General features: G+C 40.5%; 1 protein-coding gene across 1 annotated transcript; it reads right to left on the bottom strand.

Moving 5' to 3' along the window:
- Positions 1 to 7,962: 7,962 nt before the first annotated feature.
- On the bottom strand, positions 7,963 to 15,486 carry gvin1l2 (GTPase, very large interferon inducible 1-like 2). Its single transcript, XM_086035898.1, has 4 exons — positions 15,321 to 15,486; positions 15,099 to 15,218; positions 8,618 to 14,603; positions 7,963 to 8,525 (listed from the first exon to the last, which is right to left on the bottom strand). The coding sequence occupies exons 2-4, from the start codon at positions 15,139 to 15,141 to the stop codon at positions 8,369 to 8,371; spliced, it is 6,186 nt and encodes a 2,061-aa protein (XP_085892024.1). The 5' UTR covers positions 15,142 to 15,218; positions 15,321 to 15,486; the 3' UTR covers positions 7,963 to 8,368.
- Positions 15,487 to 17,298: the final 1,812 nt, after the last annotated feature.

Below are 17,298 nucleotides of genomic sequence, written 5' to 3'. Positions count from 1 at the left end.
CCTTGCCGCCCTCTTAAGGATATCAATACCTTTTCACATATACGGAACGATCAACTCAATGGCCTGAGGCCGTACCCATGACAGGGGCCGCTGCTCATGACTGCGCTGAGGCCCTATTCAACTGCCTCAGTTAGGCAGATAAGTGGCCGATTGAAGTGTATTGTAACGTCTTCCAAAGACACGACGTCAGACGTAGCTTAGTTATCTCCCTTTTTACTATTCCAACTACGGTGCAACAACAGTTTTGCCATAAGTACACACAGATCTCTTCATCCTCGGGGTCCGCTCATTCCTCACTCGCACACCCTGTCATCCAGCGAGTCGCGTGATGGAACCTCGAAAACAACACAACTTAGCAAAACACAAATGTCACCACAATATAGATAACTCAATTCGTTAGAGTATGTTATTTGTCTCAATAAGGTGCATCATGTTTTATTAATAAGTCAAAGTTTTTAACTCCTTTTTTCGGACCTTGTGCAATTCCAGTGACCAGCATTTGGCTTCCAGGGCTTTTCTTTTCCATGGAAACCGGGTGGAAATGGCTCTTTGAGTAAGAAAGGTTGCCGACTCCTGGGCCAGTGACAGTCCAGAGGGTACGCCGCCCGGCACCTCAAATCAGTCGAGACTCCAGCTCACTTGCAATCCGGTTGAGGAAATATAGTTTATTTTATAGTAAATATATAATATAGAAAATGGATGGATGATTTTTGACAATTGAAAACCTTTTTATTTTTATTTTATTCTATTTATTCAATTGAAACACGTCGGGATGGATGGCTTATTATAGCAATTATTTATTTATTTATTGATTGATTTCAAATTGTCTAACGTGAAATATTCTGTCAATTAATTGAACATGATTAATCTTGTCACACAATTGTGTGTCATAGTGATGTCCTTGTTGCTGATTTTCACTCGCTGAATGTTTTGGCCAAACAGTCACTCAGCATGCATCCGTCCAGTTTCATGAGAGAAATTCACGAGAAAGCCACTTAATGTTGAAAAAGATTGCAGTGCAGCGATGGGATCTTTTCCATCTCATCTGTTCCTCATGAATAGATTCAGTTAATAATGTATGCAGAATATTTGCTCGATAGATCAGTCCGGCAAACTCCTTTAATTAAAGTCATGTGGAAATGTGTCGCTTTTCCTGCACGGTCAATTACCAATCCCATAGATAATTTTTCTACCAATTTGTGCTATGTAGTCTCCCTGCAGCAGCACACTTGGAGGATGGGGGCTTTCACCTCCAATGCTTCTCTCTCTCTCTCTCTCTCTCTCCCCCTCTCTCTCACCCTCTCTCTCTATATATATATGTATATATATATATATATATATATATATATATATATATATATATATATATATATATATATATATATATATATATATATATATATATATATATACATATACTTATATATATATATATATACTTATACACATACACACACATATACATACATATGTATATATATATATATATATATATATATATATATATACATATATATACATATATATACAAATATATACATATATATACATATATATACATATATATATATACATATATATACATATATATATATACATATATACATATACTTAGATATATATATATATATACTTATACACATACACACACATATACATATATATGTATATATATATACATATATATATACATATATGCATATATATACAAATATATACATATATACATATATATACATATATATATACATATATATATATACATATATATATACATATATACATATATATATACATATACATATATATATATATATATATATATATATATATATATATATATATATATAATATATATATATATATATATAAGTTGGAGGTCAACGAAAATCTGTTTGAATTTGATGCTTTTCCACAGGATGGTGTATAGAAATGTATGGAAGTAAATCGTATGGCAATGAATTTATTCATATTAGAAGGCATAGCACATTAATTCATGTTTAATCTTTTTTACCGTCTGGGAAAGCAAAACAATGTAATTGTAAGACAACATGTAGTTCCCTCAAGTGCATTTGAAATGTATCTTCACCTTGTTTTATAAATAGTTTTTTTTTTCAAATGATGATTTGCCTCATTATTACATTTTTGATTGTGACCAAAATTTAAACGCTATTGATTGACAACATATATAATACAAAAATAAACTTACCTTTGCTGATGTTGCAAATTAGAGATGAAAATATAGCCCTCTGCTCATCTAAAATGATGTTTTGTTCTTTTTCTTTCTTGTCTGTTTTCTTTAAATACACAGTATATAATAACAGTGTTTGAAAAAAAAAACTGCAGATATTGATGCACTCCTGCACCCGCGGTGAAGGGCAGTCAGTCAGTCAGGAGGACTCGCCGAGAGTGTGTGCAAGAGCAGGGAAGGACCAAAAAGCAACCCACGTAACCTCTCTTGTTCAACACCTCCAAAGAAAAGAGGAGAGGTCTTTCCGCTCCCCTCCCATTTTGAAATGCAAAAGCAATTCAATGAAGTGCAGTTAAGTCTCACCAATGACCAGTTGCTGCACACTCTTATTTGGCATCATGTGGGAGGGCTACCTGTAGTGCTGGAACAAGTCATCTTCCTTCTAGTAGACGAAAATAAGGGAATGTTTTGCTCCGAGGGGTTAAAAAAACTCACACACAACTACGGGTTGTGCTGGGATCGATATTGTGTTTTTATCCATTCATTTTTCAAAGCCATATTGTTTGTCGTCAATAGGGTTATCGCAGCTGACTTTGGGTGATAGGCTTAGTTCACCTTGCGTTTGCTGCCAGCACGGTGTTCAGAGCACTACAATACTACAATGAAAGAAGTCTCAAATTCAAGCAAAGTTATTATACTTTTTCTACATATTATGCAGTCATACTCTTTAAAACTGAGTCATGAGCCATGAAAAATGTCAGGCCTGGTCTCCACCGGTCTTGATAAAAAATCCTGAGTCCGCAATGTCTGAGACCGAGACAAGACGAGACCGAGACCCTTAAAAACTGGTCTAAGGACTGGTCTCGAGACCAAGACTGATCTTGAGAAATACAACACCGGATTCATGGGCTAATCGAAATTTGCATAGATGTCATGATAATTATAAACCTTCAAATAGATTATGTAATAAAATGGTTAAAAATGGTCTCCTGTCAATGACAGGCAATCATTTAGACAAATGACCATTTACACTGGACAATTAACACTCAGTCATTAACCTAAAATGTTGTTATTGAAGAAATCTATCAAAGGGAAGTGAGAAAAATGCAAACTCCACACAGAAGGACCTGAGCCGAGATTTGAACACAGTAATGTGAGGCAGACATGCTAAGCTGGTTTGGAACATAGGGGAAAAAGCTTCTCTGGCATTGCCATGGCAACACTACATGACCTGTATTTGGACCATAATATTGGCGGACCAGATAGCAAACCTACCATGCTGTGTTACCAGCAGGCTATGATAACACTGTTTCAGAGTTGTTTGCAGTGGCTGTGCAGACCGCAAAAAGGCTAAAAATTAGTAGAAAAAAACCCACTACACCTGCGAGAGCTCAAAAGAAACAACAATTCCTTTCATCTTGGTTAATAGAAACAATAAAATACCTTTATGTTATCAGACCGTAGGGCTGAATTCTAACATTCTGAAAATCTGTCAGGTTTCAACAACCCCTTGAAAAAAGATCAGTCTCTTCTCTTCACAGCATTATCTTGCCCCAGCATTTCTTTTCTTGTATTAACTATTATAGGGCGTGCGATAAATGTTTGACACTCAAAGTCTCAACTGTTCTCCTTTGCTGCCATTTCACACTGCTACAAATGGGGCAGTCAATTCAGTGCAGACAGATCGCTCAATAGTAAGCACCATCCATACGAGGCCATGGCTGCTCTGAGGCACACGAGGGGAAAAAAGACCAAGCAGTGGCTATTGATTGAGATATGCCACAGAATTCTGCGGGACATCATTTTGCAGAGTGCAAAGGAAAACTGAAGTTATGATTGATTTGTCTGTTCCGATAAAGACAGGTGTCTGTCAAGGAAAAACCAAAGAGCATTTCAAACTGAGACATAATTACATACATTGTGTTGAAATGTGGCAGTTGCAATTGGCACGGTAAGTGAGGCGCTAGCTGCATTTCACAAATGATATTGAAAGACTGTTGTGGTATACAGCAGCTAATGAAATAGGATTCTCATTTACCCTCTCAGGATCAAATTAAGTCTTAGTAATAGTTCAGTAGTACTTCTGAGTAAAAAAAGGCTCATACAGGTATAATATGAATGTGTATTTGAAAACTCTGTGCAAAAAAGATCACTGTGTTGCCATAAAGTAAGCCAAGCCCATCATTTTCAATAAACCAAAAAGTTAATAATGTATAGAAAATTGAGTTAACAGCTGCAATCGCCCGGCGACTTGCTGGGTGGAAGCATCAAAGAATGCTGTCGGATTTTAAGGGTGGCCAATCGGTCTATTACGTTGTTGTGACTGAGTGCAGAGGCTAATCACACGACTTGGGCTCACAACACAATAAGTGTTTTCTCCGAAATACTTTTGAAGTCATGTCACAGGGATTACATTTTGGTGCATATGTGCCTAGATGGTTGAAGAAAAACATTACTGCATGACATGTAAATTAAATAATAAAAGTGATGTTAAAGTAGTCCCTGATAGTGTAGTGGTACTCACGCCTGAGTTGTGTGCGGGCAGCGTGGGATCGATTCCCGCTCAGTGACAGTGTCTATGTGTGCCCTGCGACTGGCTGGCGACCAGTTCGGGGTGTAGTCTGCCTTCGCCCATTGACGGCTGGGATAGGCTCCAGCAACCCCCCGCGACCCTGTATAGGATAAGCGGTTTGGAAGATGACATGACATGACATGTTAAAGTAGTAGTCTTAGAAATATCAGAGACAGGATAGTTTGGTTTATATTTGTCTCTTGGCTCTCTCCACTGTCTAATCATTACTTTCCTACGTCTTATATATGATGTACCTTGCTTGAAATGTTTCATATTTCATATCCATATTGAGTTTGGTATGATTCTTAGACTTTTTACATCACGAATGGATTTATCTGTGAAATCTTTTCGACTCACATTCCTAGTTCTTTTACTTTCCATGTTGTTCTCTCATGTCCTGATTCCTACATTATTCGGCAATTATTGTTAATGATATTATTATCCACTGATGACAATCAGCCTGCGTGGGTTTTCTCCAGTTTCCTCCCACATTCCAAAAACATGCATGGTAAGTTGATTGGACTCTCTAAATTGTCCCTAGGTGTTATTGTGAGTGCGGTTGTTTGTCTCTGTGTGCCCTGCGATTGGCTGGCAACCAATTCAAGGTGTTCCCCGCCTACTGCCCGAAGACAGCTGGGATAGGCTCCAGCATGCCCGCGACCCTTGTGAGGATAAGCGGTATCGATAATGGATGGATGGATGATGACAATCAAAACTGAATGAGCTCATATCCTATTTCAAGGTCTGAATATATGCAATGAGTTTACTCTCTAACACTCTTCATCTTCATGTACTGTAAGCAGCCAGGAGCTTCTAATTGACAAGCTAGTAAGTAGCAGCGCGGGACTTTTTCCTGTTAGGCAGGAGCTAACTGATTGTTACCGGCAGTGATGAAGACTTACTCTCTTGAGAAACTTTCTTTTGTCCATCCTTCAACCCCTCTTTAGGCCTGTACGACTGCAAACAAGGTCTCATAGAAAAAAAGGTGAGGCGTTTTCGTAAGAAGGACACTCAATATGATTAAAGGCCAAGGTGCACCAATCCGACGTCGGTAAGCGTTGGGGCATCTAATTGCGCCGTCTGATTGATGTAGCGAACACCGTCGTAACATCGGACCCCGTCAGGAAGTGTCTGGTAGGCGTTTTAGCATGTTGAATCGGCGTTGTGAGTCGTGACATTTGGGCTCTGATTGGCTGTTAGCTAATGAATCAGCGTACAGGGCAATAACAGTAAGTGACAAATGCAGATAAACAGTGAGCATGTCTATGCTGCCTTAATCTTCTTACAAGTACGATCGAGGGTTGACAATGCAAGTATTTCACGATACTGTGTCAAGAGCGTGAGGGTTTGCTTCATATAGGAGGTCATTGTGCACGAAAAATATAGCTGAAAACATTGTTTACGTTTTTACAATCCGTCCCTGGCCAATAGCTTTCGGGTTGGCGTTTTCTAACCATAAGGAATAGTGACTACCACCCCCGATGGTATGGAGGGGTATTACATTTTACTCATGCGCAGGAGTTACTTCATTGGTCGCTGTCGCTGTCTGTTGTTGCTGTGTATTCTTCCAGCGCGACGTCCCGACAGTCGGTCCTAGTTGGCCAATGTCGGATTGGTCTTCTAAGCCCTAAGTGGAACGGACTGAAAAACAGCACACGACAAGTGCTGTCCTGAAGAAAAGGGGAAGCCCACACATTTATGATTATATTTAAATCAATAATAAGTAATTTTCTAGCCATTTTATATTGTACTCTGTTTATTGTCAGAAATAAACATAAAATTATTGTCATAAAAATAAATCTAAAAAATGCTACCAAATCATTTAGGGGGGCTTAAAGTGACACTTGATTGAGTTGAACATAGCCACTTATATAATAGGTCTGTATGTAAAAATTATGTCAGCACTAAAATTCACCCGTTTAACTCATTTCTGTAGTGATTTGAGGTCTTTTTTATGATGACTAAACCCGCAGATTGGGACACCCCCTTTTAGTGCATAGTTTTTGTTGTTAGTTAGTTGTGTGTGTGTGTGTATATGGTTGTCTTGGTGCAGGTGTGGAGAGACAATTGGTGCTGGGACCAGGTGCAAGCCATCACCATCGGCAGCTTACTTAAATTGGGCCCAACCACCACCTCGTTGCCAGATTAACACTCTTGATTCAGAGTTTGTGCATCAAGCAACTATCCTGAACATCAGCTTCTTACCGTCTTACCGTGTCCTGGACGCTTGCCCGCTCATGCGGTCGAGTAGGAAGCTCCGCACTGCCATGCCACCGGTCATCCAGGCAGCCAGCTGAAGGGCGCTCAATAAGAGCACAGGCAGCGCGGAGCCCCAGCCGTAGCATTCACCGGTGCTCCTGAGGATGTCTCGTCACGGTCACCCTCTCACGTTGCGGTCGCACGCCGTCCAATGCAGCTGTAGCGGGGCCAACACTTGAATTCTGTCCAGTCAGATATACAGCAGCGTTGTGGTGCGAGTGGGCCAGTCCGTGTGTGTCAATTTCAGATAAGTACAAACGCCGGAGTCCGGCTCGTCGAAATGTCGAAGTTGGACTTGGACAGATTAGGGGCACCGGACTTCCAGCTGGCCAATTGATCCCCTTTATTATGACGATATTAGTAACGTATATACATTGCTTTTGAACGGACAAATTGTGATTGGTCCCTCGCGAGACTCTCACCAAGACATGGAGGGGCGGGATGTGGCCATGTTCCTGATTTCTTGGCGGCGGTTTTAAACTTAGTTAGTTAGTTTTGTACTGATTTTGTTCCAAAAAAATTGATAAAATTGAAAATGCAAGGTAATATAATTTTCCTGATCAAAAAATACATATATTGAGCTTGTTATTGAAAAATAGACCAGCCTGTCTGGATGATCCCTTTAAGAACATTTTAGGGAGGCTTATAATAGGCCTAACTACGCCATTGCTGCTACCTCCACCTCTCCATACTTGAAATTCGGCATTGTCTTAGACGTCATCACTTTCATACTCCTCAGAAAAAATTGCATGCTTTTATACTTGAATCAGAGGGCCAAAAATGTATTACCAAGTTTTGAATCTGTTTAATTCAGTCTAGTGTGTGCCTGTGCATAGTTATTTGTGTCCGTTGAAGTTTATCTACTTCAATAATCTAAAGCATGATCGGCACACCTTTTTAATTGTTGTACCTCCACACATATACTCAGTCATAAGCACACTTTAATTAAATGATTGTATTGGATTTATTTCATGTAGAATTACCGTAAAATAACATGTTCTCCTTCAATTTGTAGGGGCCTTTTCAAATTTAATGTGTGCTTTAGGGGAGCCTGGCCTAAATTAAGCATAGTGGCAAGTTGAGCCACCCCTTGTTCCTAAGAAACCATAAAAAAAAAAAAAAAAAAAAGGATTTTAATTTAAATGACAAACTTCATTTTTTAAGAACTTGAAGAAAACTTGTTGGTCGATTTAATGGATTTTCACTCACCACCACCAACCAATTATGTTGCTGTCCGATGACAAGAAAACGTTGGTCTCTTTGTGCAAAACACAACAATAGTGGGAGAAAATAACAAATTTCACTTGATAGCAGCAACAATGCTAGTACAAATTGAATGTGTTACACTAAGATGGCTTTCGCGCCTGCCCACTGAGAAGGAAGTTGTCCCTCAGACTGTCCAAGGCCTCCTCTTGTGTTATCGCCTTCCACTCTTCTGGGATCACTGGTGGCGTCTGGTTGTATTTCTTTGCGAACCTCTCATTGAATCTTGCTAACACATACCTTTAAATAAAAGAAAAATGTTGATTATTTGACACACATAACATAAAGTTTGTTACACAAAACAAAGATCTCGCGATGATATCCGAGCATACCTCCAGTAAGGACTCTGCGTCTGGCCGCTTGTCTCTTTGGGTGAAAGATTCCAGTCCGGGTGGAGGGGTTGGAGTTGCCAGCAAGGCAAAGGGACCTCTTGTGGTTCCAGCTCATCAGTGTTTGTATTCTCAGGGGTGATCAGAGAAGTGGGCTCCAACATGCATTTGGGCCTGTGCAGCGAAGCCTCGTGAAACTGATGTTCAGTTTGTTCTACTTCACAAGGTGTACTGCACACTGGACATCGGGCATCACAGCCTTTTACTTTGTTGAAAAGGCAGTCTCTTGGTTGAGTGGGAAGGCACTCAAGTAGTTGTTCGCTAGCCATGTCTTGGGAGAAAGCCCGGGCAAGGTCCAAGCGCAATGTTGCCAGTAACTCCATGAAACATGTGATAAAGTGATCCCATTCCGTGGTGATACTGTAGAGCGGCCCCTCCACTGACTCCCGGGATATACATGCATCTCCGTCCTCCAGAATGAGGCACACTTGCTCCAGCATTGGCTTGGTGTCAGTCAGCACTGCACTGGTGCCTACTGTTACTTGGCTCACGGCTGCTGCAACCTTTCCGATGATCTCTCCTAGACGCTGGTGCCTCCATGTATTCACATCCCAATCCGACAAGTAAGATACTACTGTTTCCTGGATTTTCCTCAGCCTGAAGCTATCATAAGAAAGCAAGTACTCCGCGAAGCTTTCAAACCTGTCCTCCCTGATGAGATCTTCCAGCAAACTCTTGTGGAAGGCCTGTGGGGAGAGATATTGTGGAGTTTTACATTGGATCTCCTCTGCAATTTGCATTCCAAGAGGTTTATAGACATAGTCCATCACTGCAGGTTGGATTATGTCAGAAATGAACCTATGAGCCAACCTCTGACGCTGATCTCTCTTCCTGTACTCGTATATGAATTCCGCCATAAGTGTGCTCTTTTTGGCTTTAATGGACTTCAGAAGCTCTCCGTCCTTGGCAAAGCGATTGTGGACTCTTTGGAAGTCTCTACATGCAGCGTTGCATACGAAGACTTTCAGATCCACCCCAAAGGCTGTTCTGATTTCCAATCGTGTTTCTTCCAAGGTTTTATCAATAACTTCTAACAGTTCCGTGATGTAACTGTCAGAGAAGTCTTGTGGTAAACTGACCTTTTCCAAGACAAACTGCTGGTAATGCTCCATGATGTTGCATGCAAGTTGCTGAGCTTTAGCCTTTGGTGATTTGTTGTTGCTTTCAAACAGGTTTTTCATTCTGCTACTGTATCCAAAGTAGTGATCATGCACTCTAAAGCTCGTAGTCTGATTTTGGCCAAAAGACGAAAGCTTATTGAAGTGCTTTTGGAGACCGTGGCTGTTGAGGTTCGCTGCAAGAATATTCATCACCCTTGTGGTAATATCTTCTGTTTCTGAAGGCCTGAAGTCAAATTTAGACAATGCCTGCTTCCACACACCTTCAAATTCCTCTCCTAGCGCTTCATCTTTAAAGAGCTGTTTTTCAGACACACTGCTGTCTAAAAGTGCCTGAAGCCTGGCATTTTGCTCAATTTCCAGTATGGTTTCAATTCTGTTGAGCTGCGTAGAAGAACAATGGTTCTCATTGATTCTTTCCAGCCTTTCTATTGTCAGTGTAGTTACTCGTTCTTCGAGCTCCATCATGTTGTTCAAAACGATAGTTTTGAGTATCTTTATGGTGACATCAAACTTGTTTTCCTTTAAACTGGTCTTCACATAGGACTTTTGTTTGTTTATTTCCCTTTTGACCTCACTTCTAGCTTCATATTTTAACTCACACAGAAAGTCATTTTGGCTGGAGGGGTCCAAAGCATCTGGCTTGGTGGAATAGATTTTCTTGGTTGCTTGAGTAAGCCAGCATTCCATGTGTTCCAGCAAGCTGTCCTCCCACTGGAAAAGCTCAGTGCAAAATATAGAGAAGACCAAAGCGATGTCTTTATTTTGTAGACTAACAGAGAAGGATTCTGCTTTTACGGCCTCCCAAACGGAACACAAACGGCCCATAAATTCAGGCCAACCACATGTTTTTGACTGTGTGGCTGCCTCCTTTAGTGCCCCAAATAGGGTGCGCTTTAACTTCAGGATAGCCTCACTATGCTGGGTGTCAGCTGATTTTGATGAGGGCTCAATGTACCATGGTCTAACATACAGAATAGAGTTCTTTTTATTTGAATTCTGAATCAGTGTATCAGTATCTCTAAAAGTTCTGTCTACATTATTAGTCTGTAGAATGTCAGATACGCGTTTTAACTGTGTGGCTTCTAATATAGTATTTATACCTTCATCCTGGATGAAAATTTTGCAGATGGGCATGGAGCCATATTCTCTGGTGCGTAATAAAGCATTGACTGCAACCGTGAGGCTTGTCTCAAGCTCAGAAGCTGAACGTGAGTAGATATTTTGCATTAAAACATCACTTATTCCAGCTGCAACAGTTGCCATTTCATTATCACTGACATGTGTACTTATTTGACGGTCTGTTGCAGAACAGAGACCCTCGACATCAATCAGCAGGAGAAATTCACAGTTTAGCTTCTTTTTAAACTTAGGCGGTAGTTGTAGGGCTACCATGGATACCCCTCTTGTTGATGTTTTACATCCGTCTGGAAATGTCACCCCAAATAATGCCAAAAGGATCTCAGAATTCCTTGCATGATGTACTCCAAGGCTTGTCAGAACCTTCAAGCGGTCTCGAGGAAAGCGATGTTTGATTTCTGTAAGAACACTGCCAAGCCAGCGCATGGGAATGTTAGAAGCGTCTCCATCCATGAGTTCAAGTGGAATCCCACTGAGCATCAAGTCAGCAGCAACACTTGAGAGTTGCAGCACATTATGGCTCTCACTACCTGGGCTGATGTGGGTGAGCTCAAAAATGAGGCCTACCTCACGCAAAAAGTGCTCAAGTCCCAGCAGAAACGGTTGTGTGGATTTTGCTGTTGAAACTTCGATAGATGTAGGTTGTGTCTGTTCTTCTGCAGATGTCTCCTGACCCGTTGCTTCACTGAAGTCATTCATGTGAACATTATCCATCCCCTTATCACCGAAAGCTGGGTTCAAGGATTCGCTTTCCTCAAGTACCTTTTCATCCGGCATCTCTTCTTCATTTGAGGAGTCAAAATGTCCATTTTGCAGAGACTCTGATTCCTCATTGTTTGTGGTTTGAAGAATGTGCTTTAAACCTACTACACTCTCTGAATCAGCAAACTCAAGATCATTATCTGTAAACTGCTCATGCTCCAGCAAAAATGGCTGTTCAGATGTTACTGCCTGACCTTCAACATATGCATTTTGGCATGTTCGTTCTTTAGGAGAAGATTCCTGAAAGATTGAATCACTGAAGTCATTCCCATTAACCCCTAAATGTTCCTTTTCTCTTAATACTGGGTTCAAACAAAGATTATTTTTAAGAATCTCTTCACCTGGGAACTCATCTTGATATCTGGAATCAAAATGTCCATTTTGTAGAGATTCTGATTCTTCATCATTTGTGCATTGAAAAATGTGCTTCAAGTCCACCTCACCATCTGGATCAGCAACCTCAAGATCATGATCTATAAGCTGCTCAAGAATTTCTTTGTCTTGGAACTTCTCTTGATTTGTTGAGTCAAAATATCCATTTTGTCGAGGTTCTGATTCTTCCTTGTTTTGGAGTTGAAAACCTTTGTTACTGTCTGAATCAGCAACCTCCAGATCATTGTCAATACGTTGCTTGAGCCTCAGCAAAAATGATTGTGCAGATGTAGCTGTCTGACCTCCAACAGATGCATCCTGGCACCTTTTTTCTTCGCTAGAAGAAGGCTCCTGAACTGTTGATGCACTGAAGTCACTCCCGTGAATATTGAAGGTTCCATTTTCCAACAACACTGAGTTTAAAGAAACATTACTTTCATGTAAATCTTCACCTCGGATCTCTTCTTCATTTGGTGGCAAAATATGTTTGTTTTGCAGAGACTCTGTTCCTTCATCATTTTCAGTTTCAAAACTGTGCTTCAAACCTAAGTCACTCTTTGAGTTGGTGACCTCCAGATCATTATCTATGCGTTGCCTAAGACTAAGCCTAAGTAAACATAATTGTACTGCTGCTGACTGACCTTCGACAAACACATCTTGGCGCGTTTGTTCTCCTGCATAAGAAGCCTTTTGAAACCTTGATTCATCAAGGTCATTCCCATGAACATATAGGGTTCGATTTTCTCTAACCATTTGGTTAAAATAACAATTTTTTTCAAGTACCTCTTCACCTGGGATCTCTTTTTCATCTGAATGAAAATATCCACTTAGCAAAGACTCTGATCCTTTATCATTAGGCATTTGATAAGTGGGCTTTAATTCTACTTCCTCTCCTGAATCTGCAACCTCCTGATTGTTGTCTGTAAGCTGCTCTATTTCATCATTCTCAAATGTTGAATCTGTGCAAAAACTATGGCTATCATCTCTGGCATCATTGATGACATTCTGAAGCTCTGATTGTTCAGGAATGCTGTTGTTCTTCTTTGCCTGCTGATTCATCAGTAAATCTTTTAGGTTGATTTGTTTTTGCATTTGTAGCAGTTTGAGTTTCACCCTCATCCAACTGAGGAAATACATCCTCTCTACTTTATCTGTGGTTGAAACAGCATTTGTGAAATTCTTCATAGATGGAGTCTTTTTGTATCTGCTCAAACCGCTCACAATGTCTTTTCTCTCATTTTGCAATCGAGGGTCCAACTCTTTCCCTTCTTTGTTCTTTCTACTTTCCTCTTTCTCAATTTCAGCCAACCGGCTCCACAAGCCACCTTGCAGTGGCAGCTGTTTCTGCCTAAAAAGAGCAGGTCCCTCATGGAAACCTTTCAGAACCTCCTCTGCCATGTGCATTGCTTTTTTACAGACTGTCCCTTCATCGGAATGGAATCCCCGCTCCACTGCTAACTTTGCTGCTCCTTCGAGTGTTGTAAGTCTCAGTTCTGGTAGCAAATGTTTGACGGTATCACAAAGTACATTAGCAAGGTTCTCTGCATTCAAAGCTCTTCCTGAAACGATTGATCCATTTGGAAGACCCATCGCCTCTTGAAGGTTCTTAACAACAAACTTCACCTCTCTGTCCTCCATAGTCTCGCTCTCTGAGAGGTCAACCAAAATGAGCTTGGTCGTCATATCTTTGCAAGAGGCGAGCAGTTGCTTTTCCTTCTGCTTAGGATTTTCACAGAAGAAAATAACAACTGATGATGCTTGGCTGAGAAGGTAGAGGCATTTCTCATGTGTGCTTGCGTCTCCCCGGAGGTTCGAGAAGACCACTGGAACTGGGAAAATGTCTCTGTTGGGATCTCCTGTGGGAAGATACCATGCAGTCTCCACAAGACCGTTGGAGAGGCTTCGTGGTAATTGTCCTCCTTCCATTCCTCTGTGGAGGAATGTTTCACTGCTGAATACATGATTTAGCACCTCGGACTTTGAGACACTGCAGAGACCAAGCCTCACACACGAGATCATTGGCATGAATGTGCTTGCTAGAACTGCTTCTTGGATTTTTTGGTCACTATCTACAGAATGGAGCTTCCATTGTCTCACTACACCTCTCAAAGGCCAAAGGAGGAAGGTGCTTGGTTCCTCATCATCTACATGTGGAAGAATCAGGGGTACAGCAAACTGACATTGGAGCATATGTGCTGTTATCTCCTGTTGAAGGAAAGTGTTGGCACATATAAAGACAGCTGTCACTAGATCAAGTGGATTGATGGTTGGGGAGCGGATTCCTTTGAAATCATCAACCCTCTCATCAGGACTGTCCATCATGTCTGAGAGGGCCTTGCAGCAAGTACTCCGAGCATCTGGGCGAAGCAGCCAAAGCCTTTGAAGGAAAGATTTTGGCAGATCATTGGGTTCTCGGGGTGTTAGGTTGTCCAGGATCCAGGTACTGAGGTCCAATATTGATGCTGATTCCAGTTGGGAAGGATAGAAAACCTCCAGGCCAACTTCGCTTAGAATGTCAGACTTGTTCTTTGGGGGCTCTGGTTTGAATGAAGCACAAACAGTTAGGTTTTGTGGGTGACACACTTTTACTCTTTCACAATGCTACACTGCTCACTTCGGTTCTACAGTACTCTAGTAATTTTCCTTTAGTAAGGGCAGGTACGACCAGATGTGGTACTTCAAAGTATTACCTGGTGAGCTGGGGTTCCATATGGGCAAAATAACCACTGCTAGTTGTTCATGTCCTTTGATTATACTAACAGTTGTACATAACAATCAATTAATAATTTGTTTTTTTGGGGGGAGGGTGCACTGACAGGTGAATATTTAGTCACACATTGGACACCAAACTGACGAACGAATTAAGTGTCACACCTGGTATGTTAAATGGTATAAAAATCCTCCACTGCTTAAGAAATAATATGAATTTAATAATGATAATGATAATAATTATTAATATTATTATTATTAATAATAATAATGAGAATAATAATGATGATAATAATAAAATCCAACATGAAAATTCAACTTACTGTTCCTTTTGCTGCTCAGCCTCTTTGAAAGTTTGGTTGACATGATGAACGTCTTCCTTCTGATTAACTTTTTTCTTCTCTGTCTTCACATCACATTATTGAATGGAATTGTGTGGAAACCTGTAATTTAATTTAAATGCACTGCATAAAAATCACTGGCATAAAATACTTTACCTCATTTAAAATGTTGTTTTGAAATGTGTAGATTCTGCATGTGCTTACCTATCTTTCTTCTTACATTTGGTTGAAATTAGCTCTTTGTTGTAAGAAAACACGGGACATAATCCTTCACATGTACCCAGTCAGAAGTCAGTGGCTGTTGCCAACCGGTGTAGCTCTTATAGGCATCTATCCACACATTCCTCTTGTTGTCTTCATCATCCATCATGTACAACAGGTCCTTTTAGTGCACGAATAAACGCAAGTAGTTCAACAAGTGGCACCACTGGTTGCATCAACATTCTTTGTCTGGCACAAAAAAATGCCCCAGTCATAACAATGCGCGTACAAGTATTACTGGAATTTGACAGGAAAATAAATGAGTCAAATTTGATAAATCTTCAGAATCACATTAACCTGCTCATATACGTGCTTAAATCTTTCATTCTACCTTAGACAGGTAAAAATGTATGTCAAAATAGACATTATAATTTCTATCAGAGGTGGGCATTTTACAAAAATTTGCGGGTCCATCAAACGCCATCCGTCCTGCAGCCCGGGTACCCCTTTGCCATCTGCCTATACTTATATTTGTCAAGCCAGACCATATAGTAACTGCCTGAAAGAAAAAAAAAAAACAGATCATAGTCGAACAAATTTTTGCACTGTTGTGGAGAGCTAAGAGTCGGACTGTCAACTCGAGTCAAAGAGCGTGGCCGGACACAGCAGTACAAAACAGTCTGGCTTTACATTTTTCCTCATTATTCATTGTCGTCAGGCAGTTGGAGTAGGGCCAAACGCCAAGCAAAAAAAGAAAGAAAATGTCGGCAATCCCGGCAAGGGATCGGGATTGTCATATGTAGGACCATATGGCCCTGAACCAAATGTTTACTACACATGAAGATGAAAGGCTTCAACTTGCTGGTGTTAAACAGGCCTTTTGGACCTCCACACAAGTTGACCCATCGTTCACATTTATCCCTCTGAGTTTTTGGCTTTGGGAAACAAATGAAGAATACATCCTTCATATGTGGATGGTCATAGTCTCAGGAGTCGTTTAGCAGCAGTGTTTATTTACACTGTATGTTTTTTTCTGAGATAAACGGGCAGAAAACAAGCAGTACTATTACAGTCGTCTGCGAGCGCGCTTCTATGTTGACCCTCTTCCGGTTCATGATGTGACGTAACGCGGTCTAAAAATAGCATTAGTACGGCACGCTATTAGGACCCACAAGCTGACCAAAAACATGCCAGATGATGTAAAATACAGGAATCTAGCAGCAAACTAACCTGCATGAAACGAAACAATAATCATCTATGTCAGGTTATAGACGATTACATAGACAGGCGAAAATCCATTTCCACCTATGCTTAGTCTGACTTTTTTAGAAGTTTCCCGTTCGTCGTTTATCACCTGCACAAACGGGCGTCCGTCATAGACATGCTCACACACACGCACACTTGGCAGTAGCTGCAGTTACTGTGATTGTTTTTTTTTCCAACTTTTTTTTTCAAGCTCATTAAAATGTGTGAGACAAGCCCCCTCGTTTCCTCCTGCCTGGTTTCCGCTTCTCCTTCTTATTTTTCTTCTTCCATTTTTCTTTTAGTTGTTGTTCTTCTCTTTGCCATTTAAATATTTTTAATGGTTTTTACATACGCTGACATCATCATAACCATCATCACCATTATGGTTTTAGTCCCATTCCAAATACTTGCACAGGGCTGATGGCATGCTTTTTGTGTGAGTGTTTGTGTGAATGTGTGTCTGTGTGTCTCATTCGTAAATTGAAGACTGCGTGCAGTCTAATACATTATACTTTTACAGTATATATACGGCATAGAAATATGATGCAGTGCAGTTGTACATAGGGCCTACAAACAATGACTAAAGACAGGAAAATATCTAGTATCGAGCGAAATAGCACTCCTAATTATGAATGATGAGTTGAATTTCAAATTGCAGCAAATATGTGTTTGACCTTTTGTGATTCTAATTATTGATGTTTGCATTTTCAGATAGGGGAGCACTGGCAGGAGCCGC

This window comes from Filicampus tigris, chromosome 7 (genome assembly GCF_054856515.1).
Source record: "Filicampus tigris isolate MCC_2025a chromosome 7, RoL_Ftig_1.0, whole genome shotgun sequence".
Classification (NCBI taxonomy): domain Eukaryota; kingdom Metazoa; phylum Chordata; class Actinopteri; order Syngnathiformes; family Syngnathidae; genus Filicampus; species Filicampus tigris.
Note: the sequence above shows the minus strand (reverse complement) of the source record. Positions and strands in the feature narration are given on the sequence as shown.

Coding starts and splice junctions, on each gene's coding strand:
- gvin1l2 (XM_086035898.1), bottom strand. CDS start 15,141: ATGTCAACCAAACTTTCAAAGAGGCTGAGCAGCAAAAGGAACA. Junction 14,604..15,098: donor GCTGAGCAGCAAAAGGAACA/GTAAGTTGAATT, acceptor CATTCAAACCAG/AGCCCCCAAAGAACAAGTCT. Junction 8,526..8,617: donor ACGCAGAGTCCTTACTGGAG/GTATGCTCGGAT, acceptor TTTTATTTAAAG/GTATGTGTTAGCAAGATTCA.